Here is a 20,404-nt window from a genome sequence, read left to right on the forward strand (position 1 = left end):
ATTCCAAAGCGCTTAAGCTTTATTCAGAATGAATTATAAAAATTCTTATTTATTCTGTTTAACCTTTCAGATACCATTTGTGATTGTATTCAACTGTCAACCACATATCCTGCTTTATATATGGCTAGTTTACAGTTCATCTCTGTCCTTCTGAATGAGGAAGGAAGAAGACAGCTCCAAGATAAACAGAGTATATGTCAGATTCCAACTATTAGCTTTCTTCTGGATCACATTGAAGCATGCCAGGCATCAGTAACTCAACTTACTGCATTAATTATTCAGGTATTTAAAATCTGATGATGTGATTGCAGGATATATATTTGTATTTTGTTAAAAAGGAATGTAGCTACCTAATGAAAAATCAATTGTTTCCAGTTATGAACCCAAACACCTTTTATTTGAGGCATCTATTACACTTATTTTTGAAGTTCATGTAATAAACTGGAACAATTGCAAAGGCAATTATGCTGCAACAACATGGTATGAAATATTATGCAGAGAAGATGATATGTAGATAGAATATGTTTGGCCAAATACTGATACGCTTTTTTTTTTTTTTTTTTTTTTTTTTTTTCTTTTCCAAACACTTAATGAGATTTTTAAGGTTTGTTACATAGTTATCCCCATTGGAAATGACAGCATTGTTGTTCTTAACAGCTGCCTTTGTAAAAATTGTGAACCAATATGAATCATTAAGCCTTCTAGTTCATTCCCTGATAGCGTAAGACCATTGTTATTGCTCTTAAGGTGCATATATTGGTGTATTTGCCAAGCTAGTTTTAAATTGGCCAGATAGCATATTTTCACTGTTTTTTTCTAGAAACTTGTTGCCCAACATAATATTTATTGCTGACAAGATGTTTTTTCTAGGTACTTATTTGAATGTTCTGTCATTCTTAATGTAATCTCATTATTATTATTTATACTTTTATATACTGTCCTAAATGATTCTTTTACCTCCTTTATACTTATATTCTTCACTCATTTACAGATTGTTAAATTATCTTCCCTTACTTAGTAATAAGAAAAGTTATATGTGAAACTTGTGTCTAATTCAGTTTCTCTCACAAATTGCTTCTTTTATCTATCTACTCATTGTCCTTCTTGAAATTATGTGCAGTTTGTCATTGTAACAATAAGTGTAGTGTTTGTCTGAAAGGCACACATTTCTTATAATGTATCTTATGATTTCTGATGTTCTGGAGTCAGTGTCTTGTATTTATTTTTTTATAAAAATAATACTTAGTACTATTTTGCTATGTAAAACATTATTTTTTCAACATGTATTACCTCATATTGGATGGTGTGACCAAAATAATGCTGTCTTAGTATCACTTCATTTCCTCTCTTCCTGTGGTTGCTGGATTCTTGTAGAATAACCTCACTCCTACCAAGACTTGTTCTGATCTAGCAAAGATGATTAGGGGACTGGAGCATCTCCCATATGAGGAAAGGCTGAGGGAGCTGGGCTTGTTTAGCCTGAAGAAGAGAAGACTGAGAGGGGATCTCATCAACACATACAAATATCTTAAGGGTGGATGTCACGAGGACAGAGACAGACTCTTCTCAGTGTTGCCCAGCAACAGGACAAGGGGCAATGGGCACAAACTGAAGCATAAGAGGTTTCAGTTGAATATGCGGAAGAACTTCTTTACTTTGAGGGTGATGAAGCACTGGAACAGGCTGCCCAGGGGGGTTGTGGAGTCTCCTTCTTTGGAGATACTCAAAACCCACCTGGACGATGACCTGTGCAACCTGCTCTAGGTGAACCTGCTTTAGCAGGGGGGTTGGACTAGGTGATCTCCGGAGGTGCCTTCCAACCCTTGCCATTCTGTGATTCTATGATATAACCAGCGTTCCTTTGCTACTGTGTTACACCACTGTGGCTCTGTATTGGGGCATAGTGTTCTGTCCACCGAGAACCTGGTGTCTTTTAGGGAGGAGAAACTTCCTACGAGGATCTTCCTTGGCATCACTGTGTAGACCACTAAAACTAGAATTCCCTATCTCTTTCTCTATCTCTTTTCAGGTAATTTCAGTGCATAGGGATTTCCTGTTGAGGACATGATTTTCAGAGACTCTGACTGCAAAGCAGGGGCACTTCATTGAAATCCCATAATTTGCTACATAACCTATTTTTGTATTTAATGCTTATGTATGTGCCAAAAAATGAACTTCTTAGCTCTGGCACAAAAAATGCAATTGCATCAAAGTATGTCAGACAAAGATGTGTGTAAGTGTAAGAGTGTAAGTCGCATTTCTCTATTTTTGTACAAATAAACATAGCTGATTACCAGTCTTTGGCAGCAAAAAGTGATGGTTCTTATGGTGACAGCAGAAGGCGGCTAAGCAATAAAGAATTAACTGCAGCCAGGCCAATGAAAGTATACCAGACACTATGACATAGTTTAAGTGTTGTAAGAGATAACAGCTTTTAACTTGCTCTTTAGCTGTTCAGAGCTGTAGGTGGACATTGCATTTTGTTCACAGCAGAGCTCAAAAGATAACCCATGCTGTCTGGGGCTTTATAATACAGAAAAGGGTATGAAAGCTGCTATGATCCCCCCAAAAGAATAATGAGTTAGGGAAGAAACAGCTTCAGTTTTTTGGAGCAAAGTACATGTAAAGTAAGCTATTAAAAACAAAACAAAACAAAAACAACACAAAAGTTCTAAATATGATCTTTCTTCAAGAGAAGCCCTCAAGCAAATAACTGACTAACAGAAAAGGCTGTGAGAGAGAATTTTCAAGCAGTCAGTCATCTCCATTAATCATCCTAATTACGTAAAATCTACAGAGTAGGTGGTGGCAAATGCTAACTTAGTTTTCTAGATATTATAGTGTTCTAGAAAGGCTGTGATCTCCCCGTCAACTAACTTACAGTAGGTGCAGACTAACATAGCTAGATCTGCTGTGGATTTATGGGACATTCTAAATTTATTATACATCATAATTTCAAGAATTAAAAGTGTTCATTCTCATTTTAATACTTTAATACTAGTAGTTTAAAACCATAGAATCTGCTGCCAGAAAGCATTATGAATTTACATAGTTATTTTTTCCATTCAACTAGTAGTTAATCATCAATTGATTATTAATTATTTAAGTGTTCCTTCCCTATGATTGACATGTGTATTCCTTTTTATTACAAACTGCAATTCTTGATTGCAGAGTAACGAAAAAATGCTTCAAGAAAGAATGGAATTTTGCTAGTTTTTAAGATAAAATTTAGAAAATAGTAGGATAAAATTAAAACTTTTTAAAAAGATATAAATACAAGACAACTGACCTTAATTATTTAAACAGTTCTAATCAGCCACATAATACTTTAATTAAAGGAAAATACGTTTTGTTTTTTCCTGGCTTGCGTAAATTAGCATCAATTTAAACTTTAAGTTTTTTATATTTTTAACTACTTGAACATCTAAATTCTTTAATTTGAAAATAAACCACCAACTATCAGTACAGAAAAATAGTTAATTTGATAGTTAATAGAACATTCTTGTGTTGCTGATAGCTTTGAGATTTCACTTGGCATCTAATAAACCCAATTATAGGCTAAATGTGAATTTTTTTCTGTTAGCTATAAATGCAGAACCCAGTCCATACTTTGGTGCTTTAATTTGGTATCAGTTGTCCTTGTCAGTAGGGTGTGTTGTTTTTTGTTTTTTTTTTTTCAAGTTATTAACTTCCTAGTCTTCATCCCTTGACCTTTTCAGTTCTGGTTACACTGAACACTTCAATAAATGATGACCCTAGAGCATACATTGATATTTTATTGCATATTAAAATTTGAAAAATTTCTTAGGCAATTACTAGCTGGAGGACTAAAACCAATAAAAGGTGATATGTGTGATGTATGTAGAGGTGTAAAATCTGTGAGGTCTTATGGCTAGGTACTCAGAGGATTTCTGTCTGAAGTATTAAGTTTTTCTTAAGATGCTGTATTTTTGGCTAACGTTAAAATACATTTTTAATTCTACTATGATCCAGCAACAATTTTATTTTGTTATGTTCTTCTGATTACAATGCATACCATTTTCCGTTATGTTGGATGTCAGTACTGGAATGGTTTTATAGGAAAAATTGCTGGATGGACAAATTCTCTAGTGGATAATACATAAAGCACAGACAGTTCCTCATCTTTCAACTGTCTTGTTATATGACTCCAAATAAATACTGCTTTGAAAGCGCAGAGATTATATTTGTTATTAGAAATATGGTGATGCTCAGAGAGGCCTAACAAAAACAAAACTACTACCATTTTTCTCTGGTTTGAAGAGTATCTAAAAAAATTATCCATGTGTCAATGATATTTTTATTGTAAAGAATTTCACTGATATTTAATGTCTCTTCTTCATCATTGTGTTGCAGGAAAGTGAGGTTGCACTAAACGCATGTCAGTGAATTGTCTGCAATAGCAAGCGTGAATATTAGTAAAGGTCTGGAATGCCAGGGCTGGGAATCTAGGCTTTAGGAAGGTGGGATGTTAAGAGAACAGTAAGAGGAGTGGGCTTAGGAGCAAAAATTATTTTGTTTTCTTTTTTTAGTATTTTAATTAGAAAAAAATATGAAACGCTTCAATATAAACAGACCATAAACTTGAATGTAGAGAGTGAGACCTCTGGATAGGAATATAGTGATGAACCATCCAAATGAAAATACAGACTATGACAACATATTTACAGATCCAAATACTACTTTTAGTATGGTCACATTTTCATTGCGGTAATTAAATTGTATTATTTGTAGGTCTGTGAAAGAAAATCTTCAAAGGATGTGCTGAAAGAAGTTGCTACAAATGCATTGCTGTCTCTGCTAGCTGTCAGTAAAAATGCCCAGAAATGTGCTTTGGAAGGTGAGCATTTCAAAATGTTTGTTAAATGATTCATGAATCAAATGCTTGCAGGTGTTTTATGTATTTTTTTAAATCATCATGGTTTTTGTCAAAACAAAAGACCTAGTTTTCAGTGGCATTTTTGGCATATTTTTACAGAGAAAGCTTATTAATAACTAAAATTTTCAGTTACAGATAAAATATTATATTGTAGCCAGTCTATAAATTTGTGGTGAAATTGCAGCTCTATGTTGGAGTGAGAAGAGACCTGTGAGTTTTTACTGCTAGTGGCATATTCATCCATTTGAAACTGGAGATTTTTGCACTGGCAGTATCTTCCATTTCTTGTTTCACGCTATGACAATACAGGTTTGTAGGTAAAAGTATGCCCTGTGTTCTCAGTTCTGGCTGTACTTAGACAAGAAGAGACTTCTTTTTCTCAGCTTTGTTCTTCCCTGCCTCTTTGTTTCTTTCTTCCCATGTTACAGTTTAAGCAGGACCTTCTCTCCTTTACAATGCAACATCTTTCATGCCTAAGGTTCTCACTTTACAGTAGTAAAACAAAAGCAAAAAACATCTAATCAAGGGCTTTTGTGCCCACTGGAATACAGGGGTGCCTGATTAATTTGCATTTCTCATGTATCATGTATTTCATACCTGCTGATCATAGAATCATAGAATGGATTGGATTGGAAGGGATCTTTAAAAATCATCTAGTCCAACCCTAAATAATCATAGGTAGCATAAGACTAAAACTCCAAACAATTTGGTCTGCCCAAGCGTACTTTGTCTTGGTTACTTTCTGGTTACTTGCATCACTCTGTTGGTCTGTTCAGTCCTTTAAACTTTTACACTACACTGAAATTGTTAGTCTAGATCTATCTGCTCAGTGTCTGATCCCAATAGTGGCAGGAAACTCTGAGCTTCAAATCCTATGCTATATACCTACTTTCTGCTCTTTCACAGTGTATTGGTGGTCTACTCAGCCCTTGCTTCAGTCAGCTGCTTCTGTTAATGACCCACTAGATCATCTAAGACCTGATTTCCTGTGAAGGCACTACCAGTGCATGAATTGCATCACATTCTGTGCTAGAGCAGCCTTCACGTCATCTTTGCTGTGATGCAGCACAAATCTTAGAGAAGAGGAAGAGGAGTTCTGGGGTTCACATCAATGTCCTGAAGATATCTGTAGCTCTAACATCACCTGTTCAGCTCTTAAGGACTACTTTTTAAGATACAAATGCAAAGTCCTGTGCCTGGAAAGGAACAGCCCCTTACAGCAGTACAGGCTGATTGCGGAGCTGAAGAGGATCTTGAGGTCTTGGTAGGCAGCAAGCTGAATGTGAAAAGACTAAAAGCATCCTGGGCTGTATTAACAGGAACACAGCCAGTAGATTGAGGGGAAAGGATTATCTTTCCTCTACCAAGCACTTGTTAGGCCAAATCTAGAATAATGCATCCAGTTTTGGCCCAGTACAAGAAAGGTATCAACAAACTGGAGCAAGTTCAGCAGAGAGCCACCAAGGTGGTCATGTCCACCTGTCCTTAGAAGAGAGGCTGAGAGAACTGACCTTGTTCAGCCTGGAAAAAAGAAGGTTTTAAGAGGACCTAATAGCAGCCTTGTCATACCTATGAGGTTTTGAAGAAGGCAGAGCCAGGTTTTTCACAGCAGTGCATGGTAAAGGAGGATGAGAGGCAATGGGCATAAATTGAAATTTAAGAGTCAGACTGGCTGTAAAGAAACATTTCCTGTTTGAAGACAGTCAAGCAGTGGCTAGACATACTGTGCAGTCTCTGTCTTTGGATGTTTTCAAGACCCAGCTGCATAAGGCTGCAAGTAAAGCTTGCCTGATGTTATAGCTGACTGCTTTGAGCAGGAGATTGGACATATCACATCTGGAGGCCTTCTCTTCCAACTTGAATTATCCCATGTGCCTATGATCTTGTAATAAATTAAAGACTCTAGATCTCAAGAAAAGAGCCTAACTTAACATTTTGCAGTTTGAGTCACCTGAACATTTGCTTTCCTTTGTCTCACCTCAGATGCAGAAAATCTGCTCTGTTAGAGAGCTGGGTAAGTAAGATAAATGTATGCCTTAACCTCTTGAAGCTTCAGTCTTCTAGGCAGTGTTGTTGAAGATATCCTGAAGAGTTATGAGTTGCTGTCCTCTTCCTCCCAAATCATCCTCCCCTTTCCATCTTATCAGTCCTTCCTTTGGGTGTTCCTGTCACAGAAATCTGTTGTAAGAGGACTCAAATGTATTCTTGCTTCTCAGATCATTCAACTAGACGCATTCTGTCTTGGAGACTGATAGTTACTTCTTGATATCAAGAAGATAACAGTGAATTACGAACTCACAGAATTTGGATGTCTGAATTGTTAAATCTCAGTTCAGGAGGGTAACAGTAATCAAGATCATTGCAAGAAAGTTATTTTATGTTTTATAAAATATTTTTGATTGTGAATGAACTTCTAAATGTTAATATTTTTTGTTTTCCAGTTGGCCTGATAGACAGCTATATAGAAAACATGAAACACATTCATACACAGCTGAATCTGGATTCCCTAAAGCCTGGGAAAGCACAGAAAAAAAAGGTAACTGTAAAAACATGACAACTGGCAGTGGATCTGGATACTGGGGCTGCTTTAAGATTCAATAACTTTAGAGCTTTTACCAACTTGATTATCTTACACACTCACTGTTCTACACAGAGTTATGTTCACAAGGTCTGAACTTCCTTTTCCAACATGGAGATGACTGCTGGTTCAGTAAAATCAGGCAAAAAATCACATCAGTTTGTGCTTTGCAGCTGCTCAGTTACCAGTGTTGGGTGTTACTGGCCAAAGCCCCTGGGCATGTGCTGGTGTTTGTCTCCATGCATCTCTCTGGTGTCCAGGATCTTTTCCCACTTGCAGAATTGTTCCTTCAGCCAGGATCTTCACATTCTTCTTTTGGGGCACATTTTTTTTCTTTCAGAGACCATTTATTTTCAGGAATCCCTCTTTTTTGCCTTTTCTTTCTGGAACTCTAAGCGACTGGTCACCTAATGTTTGTTCCTATACCAGTCACTCTATCTCCCACCCCAAAACCAGTTCCAGTATGCTTGTCCATGTAAGTCATAGGTTTTTATTTTCTACCTTCTCATATTATCTGGCTTCCAATTCTATTTCTTTTTCTGTCATCCTGCATACCTGATCTTGGATGTCTCAGTCTCTTGTCATCGGACTCAATTGTCTGTTTTTAATGTCTTGACAGAGTGGGGTTTTTATTTCATACTTGCGCTCCTTCCACAGCTTCTACTCCCTGTTTCTCCTCTCCATTCACAATATCTTTGTTTAGCCTTTTTTTAAATCTCCCTTCCAATTGTTCCAGACTCTCATATCACCCAGCTCTTCCTTACATAGATTAGTTCTTACTGTCATACAACAGCTTAACAAGATTTTCGTTGTAATCTGCTTGTTTTCTACCACTTTCATCTAAGAGAATTACTAAAATACAGACAGTAACCTCTGCTGTCAGGTTGTATATCTTGTCCACTCCCACATAAAGCAGAAATTACAGAAAACATCTTTCTGCAGAATATTTCCGCATTTGAGCTCCATACTATTTTTCTCCGATTTTTTTACTTGATTTGTTAGTGTGGAACTGTGTTTTATAACAATGAGCTCTTAAAAGAATTAGAATTTGACCCTGACATTTGAAGTTTACAATATTTTTTTCTTGAGATCTCCTTTATTATCCCTTCTTCAAGGGTGGAAGCTGAAAGGTGTCCTGCCCTGGGTATGTCCACTAAGGTTGAAGTCAGGTGGTTCTTTATATTTCTTGGGTTGAGAAGGGAGAAGCTGGGGGACATTTGCTCCTCTGCTAAACGTAGAAAGGTTTTAAAACTTCAAAGAAATTGAAGGAAAGGAGCCTCTGAGAAAGGTCAGAAAGACTGTTTATGTTTTAATTAAGAATTCCTTGAAAGAGATTTGCAAAAGACTTCGTGGCAGATTTCCCTGCTGAGCTGGGACTGTAGGTTGCTACATCATATGTAAGCGTGCTGTTCATCATATGTGGTGCTTAACAACAAGCAATCTAGTTTCATGTAAGGGAAGCTGAGACATTGCTTTCATAGTCAGATTTAGCTGATTATTCACAAAACTGCCCCTCAGCCCACTTTGAGGCACAGCTCTCAAAGTGAAGTTATAAGAGCTTATTTTCTTTCTCTCTTTATCTTTTAACTGTTGGGAAAAATGTGTTTGACATAGCTTCATTCTTAGGGCAGCTGAAGTATTTTACCTCATATTCCTTTTCTTTCACAATAGTTACTGTGATGCTAACCAAGGGCTTGAAAAGTATTTACAAATAGCCAAGCTTTCAAAAAACCTCCTCAAAATAGGATCATAGTAAAAATCAAGATATCCTAAAATAAATAAGTACAAACAGTGCCGTCAACACAATGTATGACTTTTTCAACTTCATAGAAGTTTACACCTTAAGTGTAAGTTGTAGCTTGTGGCATTTTATAGGATTTAGTGCTATTTGTATTTATTAAATAAATTAATACATATGGAAGTCCTTGAAGGAACATCTTGGAGTTAGCATTTTATTTAGCTGAAAATGAGACAAAGCAGTTGTAAAATACATTTGTAACGATGACCTGTATGTTTCTTTTTCATCTACTACACCTGACTTTCATTGACTTTTTTGAGATAGGCTTTTACTTCATCTGTGAATGTCATCAACGGTACATGATATGATTTATAAGCAAGCATTTTTGCTTCACCTTGTCTGAGATTAAGCATGGATCCTATTTTACATTTTTGTTCCTTTATGATTGATAAAACAGAAATAGTCTCCTGTGGTGAACAACCTTATTGGAATTTGATTGTCTTTCAGAAGTTGTTCAGTATGTTAGCCTTGTAGAAATTAGGTCAGCCATCATTAGCCTTTTAGAGTCACAGCGCTATCATGAAGATAGATTTTTTTTTTTTTTTGTTTTGTTTACTTGTATACCTGAATCTCAGTACCTCACTGTCCAAAGGTCTGTATTTATCTTTGTAATATTCTTACTAGATTGGAAACTATTTCTGTTATTAAGGATAGGGAACTAAGACACCAGGAACTTAAGGATGAATTGGTCTGACCAAATGTAGCGATCTGCAAGACAGAGCTAGTTTGTCCTTGTTTTTATCCAAGGAAGAAAAATATGTGCTTCTAGGGAGTGATTAATCTGACTTGTTTTAGATGTCTGCTTTAGGATGGAACAAATACCTAGGCAGTGTTCCCACCCATTCTTCATTAGTTGTAAGAGAAATGGAGCTCTACATTACAGTTCTGTGCATTTAGCCAGATCAGTTCCCCTAGAAATAGTATCTGTGGGTTGTAGAGAGGTGAGGATGACTGCAAGTAAGTTGTTACAAATCTCTTTAGTATACATGTTTAAAGCTAGCTAAGATCAATCCTACCTGAGATCAGAAGGAAAGTATGCTAAAGAGATGTGACCCAAATGTTGGTGCCTTAGATTTGCACTTCTCCTTTGAAATCTCTTTCCTTGTACAAAATTAATTCTGGTCTTACGTTGATGATCTTCAAATATTTTTCTCTGAATAGGAGGATAACCTTATCAAGGAGTTAAGGTATTCCATGCAACTCCTCAGAAACTGCCTCTTTCAAAATGAAGAATGCAAAGTAAGTATTCTTAAACTGAAATTATATGAGCACATTCAGTCAGTGAATGAAGATCATAATTTCTTTTTTTCTACCTTGAAATTTCTTTCAGGCTGGCTAAATTTAAGCTTGATATTAATGGCAAGAAATGCTTCAAATTTCATTATTATTCCCACCTCCTAAGAATATTTCATACATGCATTAGGAACTCAGTGTTCATATTGAAGCGTCAGCTCCCAAAGATTTCAGATGGCTATCATCCTTTGTACCCCATTCTGGTTTGCTTAAATCAATAATTCCAATTTTCAAAGCATATAATGCCAAAAATGGATGTGGAGAAAAGTGTGGGACCACAGGAAAGGCACATAAGAGATACACTTCACATCTTGAAAGTAGTTCCCTCTCCTTATTTTTCTCTCTTTTTTTCCTTTCCCCTTTTGAAAGATTAAAAAAACGCAAAAATCAAACCCTAAATAACTTGCCATTTATTTTTCTTTGTCTGTATTAAATTATGCTAATCATGCAAGGCACAATTTTGTTTTCATCTTGATGGTTTTTTCATAATTTTTCTTGCTCAGAATCTTGTTTTGAATTTCTTCTTTTCATTTCACATTCTTTGTCTTTTTCTCTGTGCTTTTCAATTTCTTTTCTACTTCAGTTCTTCTGACTACCTGTTTTTTCCATTGGGAAAATGCTACTTTACTTTTTTTTCCATTCTTTCTGTATTCTTTCTTTCTGATCACTACTCTTACCTCTTTCTTATTGCTGGTACTTTCACACATTTGTTTCCATTTTCTCTTTCACAGTTTAATTTGTCTTGGCATTGTGACACTACTTTTAGCAAATGCATTGGTGGAACCTCAAGATTTCCAGACCTTCCAGAAGTACCCCTACTGAGGGCGTGTGTTAGCATCCTTTTTGTATACAGAACACCATGTAAATTATGGGACTGAATAAGACATCTGGTTACCTCTAAGGTCCCGTAACTTGGTTGTGCCATAATCTCAGATAAAAATATTGTTGAATATTTTTCTTGTTTTGATCAGGGGTCTGCAGAGACAATTGCTTGGAGGAGAGAAGAAGGTTGCTGTTGATAACTGAAGTTTTCTACCATTTGCTCTGTAGAACTGCACGCTTCTATTTCAATGCTTTTTGAGCTCCAATAATTAGTTTATTTGGAGTAGAATAAACCTTTAGAATGGGGAGCTCTTGAACAGTCATGGTTGGAATGAATAAATCTTTACTTTTGTTTGCATCTCTCTCACTAATTGAAATGTGTGCTGGTTTTGACTGGGATAGATTTAATTTCAATAGTGTTGAAATGAGGTTGTCAGTTCTCTCTGTACAGTCTTTTAAAGCGAACTAATGGGACATAGTATAGTAGTTTAAATGGTTCCTCATGTTCTTGTAGATGTCAGCACTCAAAGCTCATCTCGTTCCTGTTCTGCATTCACTATGGCCATGGTTTTTAACAGACGACAATTCAATGCAAATAGCTCTGCATTTGCTTTGTGTCTACACTGCAAACTATCCTGCAGGTATGAGAGTCACTCTATGATGTAATACGTCAGAATATTTAACCAGAATAATTAAGACAGAAAAAGATAATAAAGGCAAAAGAATGTTTATTACTACCGTAAAAGGAAAGTATAAAAACACTGGTCCATCAAAGTCTATCAAGAGTTTTGATTTTGATACATTCAAGACTTTTGTTCAGATCCTGTTTCAGTCTGTTGGATTTAGCAAGAGTACAATTGTACTAAAGGATGAAATAGCATTTAATTCAAACCACTGTGTTCGAAGGTTACACTGAAAGTCCTGCCAAACTGAGTAGTATGCTGTAGAAATACTACTCTAGGGATTCTCTTATAGAGAACAGTGTATCAGCACTTTATACAGTTTGTACTTCAGCCCTTATTGAGAACATTCTGGGTTTGAAATATTCATTAATCTAATTTAATTCTGTATTAAATTTCTTTCATTTATTTATGCATTGGGCTCACTAGCTTGTATCTGTATATTTTTCATAATCATTCTCTTCTTCATTTGAGGAAAGCCTTTATTTCCATTGATGAGTAATTATCCCCACTACTAGAAGCCTGTTCTTTTTTTCTAGTAAGAATTTGTCTCCTTCCATATCCTGGTTATTGACTCAGATAATGATTTGCTAGTGGCTCAAAGAGTCATATAAGTATCTGTTGATTTCTCCCTGTCAAGATACCATAAAAGACTTAGCATGGTTAAAAAGTATAAACTGAACAGTCTGAGCCTTTTTACTCTCTTTTTAAGTTAATGTCTCCAGACCTTAAATGAGCTTGTGGCGCTTTTTTTTCATAAAGGCTTTTTGAAAATATGGCCTGAAGACAGGTCAAATGTGTATATAGTCAGCCATGGGATATAAAACTAAAATGTAATGTTCTGTGATGTACTGGAAATCAAGCTAAAGTTCTCATAGCCTTTCTTTTTCCTTAACTGATTGATTCTAAGCTGCATTTTTATTTTCCTTGCTAATGGTGGTTTTAGATTAATCATGTTTTTTCTTTCTGTTCAGAATAGTTGGCTTATGAGGTGACCCAAACTTACCTACTCTGAACTGGTTAACCACTTCTTAGTGTACTCAGACAAAAAAATGCATGTAGATATTTGTAACAGTTAAAACCTGTCTCATTTTTACTTACTTTTGCCATGTAAGAAGTTGCTACTAAATAAAAAGGTATATACGCGTATTTGTGCACAAACATCATGTTGGTAATTTAGTTGTTCCCTGCTGCTATATCAATTTGAGCTTGTAGTTCTGTAACATAGGATTTTGCATTGTACTGTGGTACAAGGTGGTAACAGATACAGACAGTGCTTTTATTTCTCAGAAAAGTATTTTAAGAAACTTACTAAACCTTTCAAATGTACAGAGACCTCTTTTTCTGAACCACTTTCAGAGGGTCCCTTCAGGTTCTGATGACAAATACTTGTATAATGTCTTAGATGTACTGGTTTTTAAGGAGACTTTCTGTGATGGAGGAATGGCTTCTCTTTCACAGCAGAATTGCCTCTTCGATTCTAGAACAATAGGACAGTAGACACCTATTCCAGTAAACTGCCAATTCAGGCATGTTTCTATTCAAAGCATGTCCCATTGACTTCACTGTGGTTCAAAGAAAAAAAACCCAATGGAGCCTTTTGAAAGTCCTGTCTCACCCTTTGAACTGTTAGACTGCTCTTTCTATAGATTTTTTTTTTTTTAATGTATATGTATTTTTCATATGATAAATGGTTAATTTCTTTAAGGTTGTTCTTCACTTTGTTGGGCCAGTGGTGGACAATCATCACTTCCGTCTGCACGAAGTGCAGTTGGCAATTCATTAATGCATTACATCTTGAAATTGGCTTCCCAAGTGTCGAACGATAACAGCCCAATTCAGCAGGTGGTCTTTTGTCTTCTGTCTAACCTTGCTCTGTCTCATGACTGTAAAGGCATTATTCAGAAGGTAAGTAAATAATATTCTTGATTTTAGCAATGTGATGGATGCATCTTCCTTTTTAATAAACCCTCATATTTCAATATGCAGTGCCCTGGGATCATATAGATGTTCTGCACATCATGCAGATGCTTCTGGGGGAATCAAAACCATTTGTATCTTCACAGTCAGTTTTGTTAGTGTTCCCCAAGTGTGGTGTGTAATTCAGTCATATTCACAGTCTGTACAGAAACAGTGTATGGAACTACACAGTTTTTGCTAGAGATTTTTATAAACTCTCAGTTTTAGTGGGGTATAAAGTTTTTAATACCTACATATAGATAGCAATCACTAAGTGGATCATGAAAGTGAGGATACAGTAGAACAAACTGTGTGTGATTAAACAAGAAATTAAACATTGTATAATTCATTAGGTATACTGAGTGAAACAATCTGTATAAAAATTACAGTTTTAGAGAAGGTGTCCTAAATGTCAATAATGGGCTGTTAGGCAGAAATCTGTTCTTATTAGATAAATGTAAGTAGTCTTTTCTCTTTCTGATTTGCATATTGAAAGATCCTTACTCTGTTTTATCAAATGTTCTTTGAAAAATCTGTTTCTTTTAAATTTAACTCTGATCATTTAAAAAAATTCAACACCTTGAGACAAGAAGTCATACTATGTAAAAACTCAACTATAGTGGTGATGTGGTAAAACTAGCTAGCACAACAGAAAATATAAAAAATGTGGTGTTTTTTAGCTTTTTATAGTAGTTTAATAATTACAACAATTTATTTCAATTCAGATTAACAGTGTTCTTCTGTGCTTGGACCTAATTTCCTGTTAGAAAAGGCAGGGGGAATTATGATCTTTTTGTGGTGCTAACTATGTAAAATCTGGTTGTACAGTTACGAAATTGTTGATACTCGAACTTTTTGATAGACCTGAAGAGTTTGAGACCTTTTCTATGGTACCTGTTCTGTTCTGTGAATTGTTTTGGCTTTTGCTGTCTTCATAGTTTCACTCTAGTTTGATAGTCTTCATTCTCTCTCCTGAGCTCTGCTTCCATAAGTGTAAGCAATGCTGAATTACTAATTCCATCTGTGAAAATTAAATTACTTCTATTATATTCACATGAAGAAAACTACGATGAGTTTGTATGCTGGATTGTTTGCTTTCAACTAGATGCCTATATGTGTTGTCCAGGGTCAGTGAGGTTGGGAATGTTTAGTCAAGGACTGTTTTCATTATAGGAATGTTATGTTAGAACACCTTCCTCTTACAATAGGGGAGTAGATTTTCACCTGCTCAGAATCTCATTGAAGTGGAGGGAAACCCTGAGATTGGCAAGCAGCAGTGTATGCCATTATCAACATACAGACCTTTTTCTTCAAAGCTTACAAAAATAGAGGACATTACTGTGGCTGTCAGTGAAAGGAGAGTTACTATAGATCCTTATGGTTCCCTTCCAACTCAAGATGTTTTATGATTCTATGATATCTTTAACATTTGCTAGTATCACAAGTGATAATAAATAAGGAATCAAGAATACATTAGGTAGGTAGTGCATTGATTCAGTTAAATTGCTTCTAGCTTATTTTGGGGCAGAAATGCTAAGTGCAAAGCCAAAAACTTACGTAGTGGTGGGAATTAGCCTTATTTAAAAAAATATATTGTGGTGGGTCAACTTTTCTGTATGTACACTGCATAAATTCTTACAGAAGAAAATGGGTTTTACCATATTAACTTCTTAACCAAGATGTGGATTCTTTTTTGTATGTGATTCTTTCAAACATCCTTGATTATGGGTACTCTGAAACATGTAAGTGAAATATTAGTACTAGTTTTTGGCCAAGTATGCAGGTTGGAAGGTCAAACTTCAGTGAACAAACCATGGAATACTATAAATTCTGACATCCTTTTTCTTCCTTCTGACAGAGTAAGTTCCTGCAGAACTTTTTGTCTCTTTCATTACCAAAAGGAAGTCATAAAAATCCTGGTAATGTGTCTACTCTTTGGCTAAAGCTGCTGCTGAACATATCTTTTGGGGAAGATGGACAGCAGATGATCATGAAGCTAAACGGGTTTTTAGACCAAATCGTGGAAATGTGTAAATACAAACACAAGAGCAGCCAACACCTAGCACTTCTCATTCTACATAACATATGTTTTAGTCCAACTAATAAACCAAAGATACTAGCTAATGGTAAGTATCTAAAAGTTGTACAAGCTATTTTATTCTGAGAGTATTGTGTCTTCCAGAATATCGTATTTTTGTTGCAGTTTGGGTAACTGACAGAGAACTCAATATTGTTATTTAGAAAAGCATTTTTAGAAAAAAGCATTTTCATAGATGAAATTATAGAACATATACTTTTGCAGAAAAGCAATTAAAATAAGAATATATAGCAAAAGGAAAAGCAAATAAATAGTTAAAAAAAATATCAAGATTTATTGTGAGATTGATCACTTGAATACTAGTAACACATTGTGAGTGAAAGGATTCTTGCAGTTTTCTCAAACAACTAGTAATAAATAACTTACCTTAGAAATATTTTTTTAAAAATATTTCTACCATGGAAGTTCCTGCCTTTCAGTTGGACAAAGTCTTATTAACTCCTGCAAGTCACGGATGTTGAGGCAAACTGTTTTGTGTTGTCATGTGCAGAAAACATTTATGATAATGATACAGTTACAATCATGGCATATATATCTAAGATAAAAACATGCACAGAACTTTTTTCTTGGTTGTTTGTAAAAGGCATGTTTGTTTCCCTTATTTAATTGCAGAGTGAATGCTCCTTTCTTTGTTATAAGTTCTCAGCAGGTTTTCCATAGTGTCCATGCTTTTCATTTTTCCCTAAGATGCTGATTTGCTGACTTAAGTTAAGCATACATTATTCAGTTATATAATCTGTGATTTTTTTTGTTATGGAGTGAACAAGCATACTTGAAGAGTCTGGCTTCAGAGCAAGGCTAGGAAATTAAGGCACCTGCAGTGGGGTAGCAAATACTTCTCATTGGTTACAAATCATCTACATAATAAGTACGAAGGAAATAGAAACATCTTAATTTCTGTCCTGATGTGGCTCTAATTGTGGCTACTGGGAGTTATAAAACGGTTTCATGGCTTACTCAGTCTCTATGCATAGCTAATGGCTGTACATAATATGCATGTTTTATTACTGATGGCTTAATTTTTTAGCATTGCTTGGTCTTGTTTTGCTATATTCTTTTTAACACTTTATTTAAGTTTATTTGATCTGATAATAAAGTTTCTGTAACTCCTCTGACATATTAGTACTTGTCATAGAAATAAGTATACTTCAAGCATCAAAATACTGAGATGTGTAAATATATTTCTGTGCTTTTGATGATATTTTCTAGGTGAGGTTTTTTTTTTATTTTTCTCATTAGATAAAGCGATTGCAGTACTGTCTGCCTGTTTGGAAAGTGATAGTTGTGCTGTTCAGAGAATAGGAGCAGCTTCACTTTGGGCTTTGCTTCACAATTATCAGAAGGTTAGTATTTGAGAAAAGCTTGAAAAAAAATTGTGATGTTAATATTGTTATGCTGTAAACAATACAGTAATCCTTAAGTAAATAAAAATAAAGTTTACAGCAGCTGTTCCATTTTATTATTTTAATCACATAGATGCTCAAGCTAGGAGGTTAAACAACATGGTAAGGAAGCAGCTTGTCCTCTGTGATTTGTGACTGCTTACATAAATGTAATCTGTATGGTGATACAGTCATATGCTAACTCTAGAATCCCTGTATCTCATGTTCTCCTGAATTATTGTAATTTTCTAAACTTTGCTGTTAAAATGTGCACATGTGGGAAAAAAAGTTGAGTCACTGTATTTTGTGTGTTCCTGCGGGCTACAGGCAAAAGTGACTTTGAAGAATCCATCAATAAGGAGAAGAATAGATGAAGCTTATTCTTTAGTGAAGAAAAGTAAGTCTTTTGCCAATTCTCTATTTTTCCATTAGGTGGATCATTAATACATTTCAATTTATATCATCACAATAAATTTTTTGTTATGCTACAAGTTTTTGAAGGGATACTTCTGTCTCTAATGTCATGAGCAGAAATATGCTTTATGATTAGGCATCTTATAAATACAGACATAGAAAAATGCCTCTTGGTTAACAAATTATAGACAAGATCTCAGGTAATTGCTAGGTTAGTTTGTAAGAATAGGTCTGATGGTGCTTGCAGCAAAATGCTTTCTTTGCACAGTACACTTCTGAGTTAATTCTTAAATTTTGTGATAAGCAAAATTGTTCGTTTAGCATTGACTTTGTTTAACAGTGCTCAACCTCACTGTGTTCAGCCACTCGGAGAAGGGATCAGAACAGATCATTTTGCCAGTCTTAAAGTACTGTACCATGCATTAGCTGACTTCCTGAAAGCTTGAGTTTTTTGCTCAAGTAACTGAACGTAACTATCGTTTGAATAGCTTTTATACAATGGGTTGCAAACTTCAGCTCAGGAACATTCATTTTGGAAGATGTTCAAACACTGGTCGATAGCTGGAGCTTCAGTAGCTAATAGTGGGTTTGTTGGTTGTTAGTCACATCAAGACTCTGATCTTGCAAAAACATGCAAATGTTTCATTTTAAGCCAATGAGTTTTCCTACTGATTTTGATGGTTCTATAGATGTACCCAAATAGGTTTATCAATTGCAGGGCTTATAATACCAAGTTCCAATAGTATTTTGCACAACAGAATTGCCACAAAATTTCTGCCTACGATGAACACTCGTCAGTATCCTAATGAGGAGGAGATGTATTTTTGCTAGAACATCTCATGATAATTCTTCCTGTACTGTCATCCACATCCATCAGTTTTGTCAATGTACTGTTGTTTCAAACTCATTCTTTACTAAATTAGCCATTAAACATAATATAATGCAACATTTCATAGTTTGTATTGTTCTTTATAGCATAGCTACTACTGATAAGAGACTTTTCAAAATATTATGTTGAATCAATAAGGTAGAAATACACAGCTTTTACAAACTAGCACCTTGTCGCTTTGATCCCTATTTATGTACTACTTAGACCATCAAGTCATAGACTGAAAGACTGATTTTTAATTCAGTAAGCATTTAAATGTCAAAATATTGAGTATGAAAGATTTTTTGCAATTCTAATTGTTACAGTTCACAGTCATGTGAAGTAGTCATCTATATTTTCCTGCATTAAGGTTCTCAACTAGCCTACTCTATTAAAGCTTTGATTGCTTTACAGTGATAATTGGGTTAAAATGGTAGATTGTTCTTCTGAGTACAAGTGGGGAATTTTTCAACATGTCTATTGTTATTTTTTATTTCCCACTTTGTCCTACCCAAGGAGAAGTTTTGGCAAGAACAAGGCATGGCCTCATTGTAACATTGCATAATTAAAAGGCAGTTTTCACTTTGTTTGTTACAACTAAGTGGGGGCTTGGAGCACTGCTAAAAAACCCGAGCTTTTTAAATAACAAAACCAAACAAAAATCCAGACTTTGCAACATGAAGTGTTAGTATTTGATTTGCTACTTGTAATGTAGGTGTTAAGATCATGAAATAGCATGAATTCTAGCAAGGTATTTGATGCAATCTTTTGAAAAAATAATTTTGTATTAAAAATAAACAAGAAGTTCAAATCTTATGAATTCTTCCTTTCAGCTACTCCACAGCCAGAAGAAAATGAGCTACATGCCTACTATTTAAAATGCTTAGAGAATATAGTGCAGCTCCTTGATTGTTAATGATCATCAGATGACTTCTCATGTTGAAATTGGATAGCTTATTCAAAGGGAGCCTGAAATTAAAATAAAGCACTTCTAATTCATGGATTTGTGGCAGCAGCATACAAGCAGTGGAAGAAATTTATGAAGCTTTTGAGGAAGGAGTTTGTTACTTTGGACCAAAGAAATGACACTAAATGTGGTTCAAACTATTTGTACTGTAATCCCAATGGGAAATTATAATAATGCTACTATGTAAATTATGTGCACAGAACAAAGAATGTACAGAGGAAAGGGATGTGAAAAATCAGCATTGAAATTGTTACTTTTGCTGTTTTGGATTGGTCTTAATAAAGTTGTTTTTAATTGAGATCAGCATTTGTTGTCAGTGGTGTTGCAGATGTGCACAGTGTGTACTTGGATTCAAGAACTGAAAATGTTGGCAGTCATGTTTTGTTATACCTGTTGGGTATAGAACAGCAAGGTGGGTGTTTTAGTTTTGAAGTTTTCAGTTTAAACCGCTGCATTTTTTTAAGATGCTTACGATTGAAAAAGAGCTCTCAATTGCTGGTATTACAGGTGACAATGTTAACACAGCAGTTTATTCAGGATATGAGGTATGTGCATCAGTTTTAGTTAGTTACTTTACAACATAGTAGAAAATATTTGAGACAGTCTGTTGGTTTCCAATTTATAAACACTTCAAATCTTTTACTTGAA

General features: G+C 35.2%; 1 protein-coding gene across 1 annotated transcript in view; it reads left to right on the top strand.

The window, feature by feature from the left end:
- Nucleotides 1-19,976, top strand: part of RTTN (rotatin) — an 89,515-nt gene extending 69,539 nt beyond the window's left edge. The window contains exons 40-49 of the mRNA XM_035896941.1: nucleotides 71-282; nucleotides 4,753-4,858; nucleotides 7,339-7,433; nucleotides 10,435-10,512; nucleotides 11,903-12,029; nucleotides 13,777-13,976; nucleotides 15,886-16,153; nucleotides 17,365-17,468; nucleotides 17,835-17,904; nucleotides 19,623-19,976. Of these exons, the coding sequence (XP_035752834.1) occupies nucleotides 71-282; nucleotides 4,753-4,858; nucleotides 7,339-7,433; nucleotides 10,435-10,512; nucleotides 11,903-12,029; nucleotides 13,777-13,976; nucleotides 15,886-16,153; nucleotides 17,365-17,468; nucleotides 17,835-17,904; nucleotides 19,623-19,705 (1,343 nt within the window). The 3' untranslated portion in view covers nucleotides 19,706-19,976. The remainder of the gene's footprint in view (nucleotides 1-70; nucleotides 283-4,752; nucleotides 4,859-7,338; nucleotides 7,434-10,434; nucleotides 10,513-11,902; nucleotides 12,030-13,776; nucleotides 13,977-15,885; nucleotides 16,154-17,364; nucleotides 17,469-17,834; nucleotides 17,905-19,622) is intronic.
- Nucleotides 19,977-20,404: the final 428 nt, after the last annotated feature.

The sequence above is a fragment of the Egretta garzetta genome, unplaced genomic scaffold (assembly GCF_000687185.1).
Source record: "Egretta garzetta isolate BGI_Z169 unplaced genomic scaffold, ASM68718v1 scaffold126, whole genome shotgun sequence".
Taxonomy (NCBI): domain Eukaryota; kingdom Metazoa; phylum Chordata; class Aves; order Pelecaniformes; family Ardeidae; genus Egretta; species Egretta garzetta.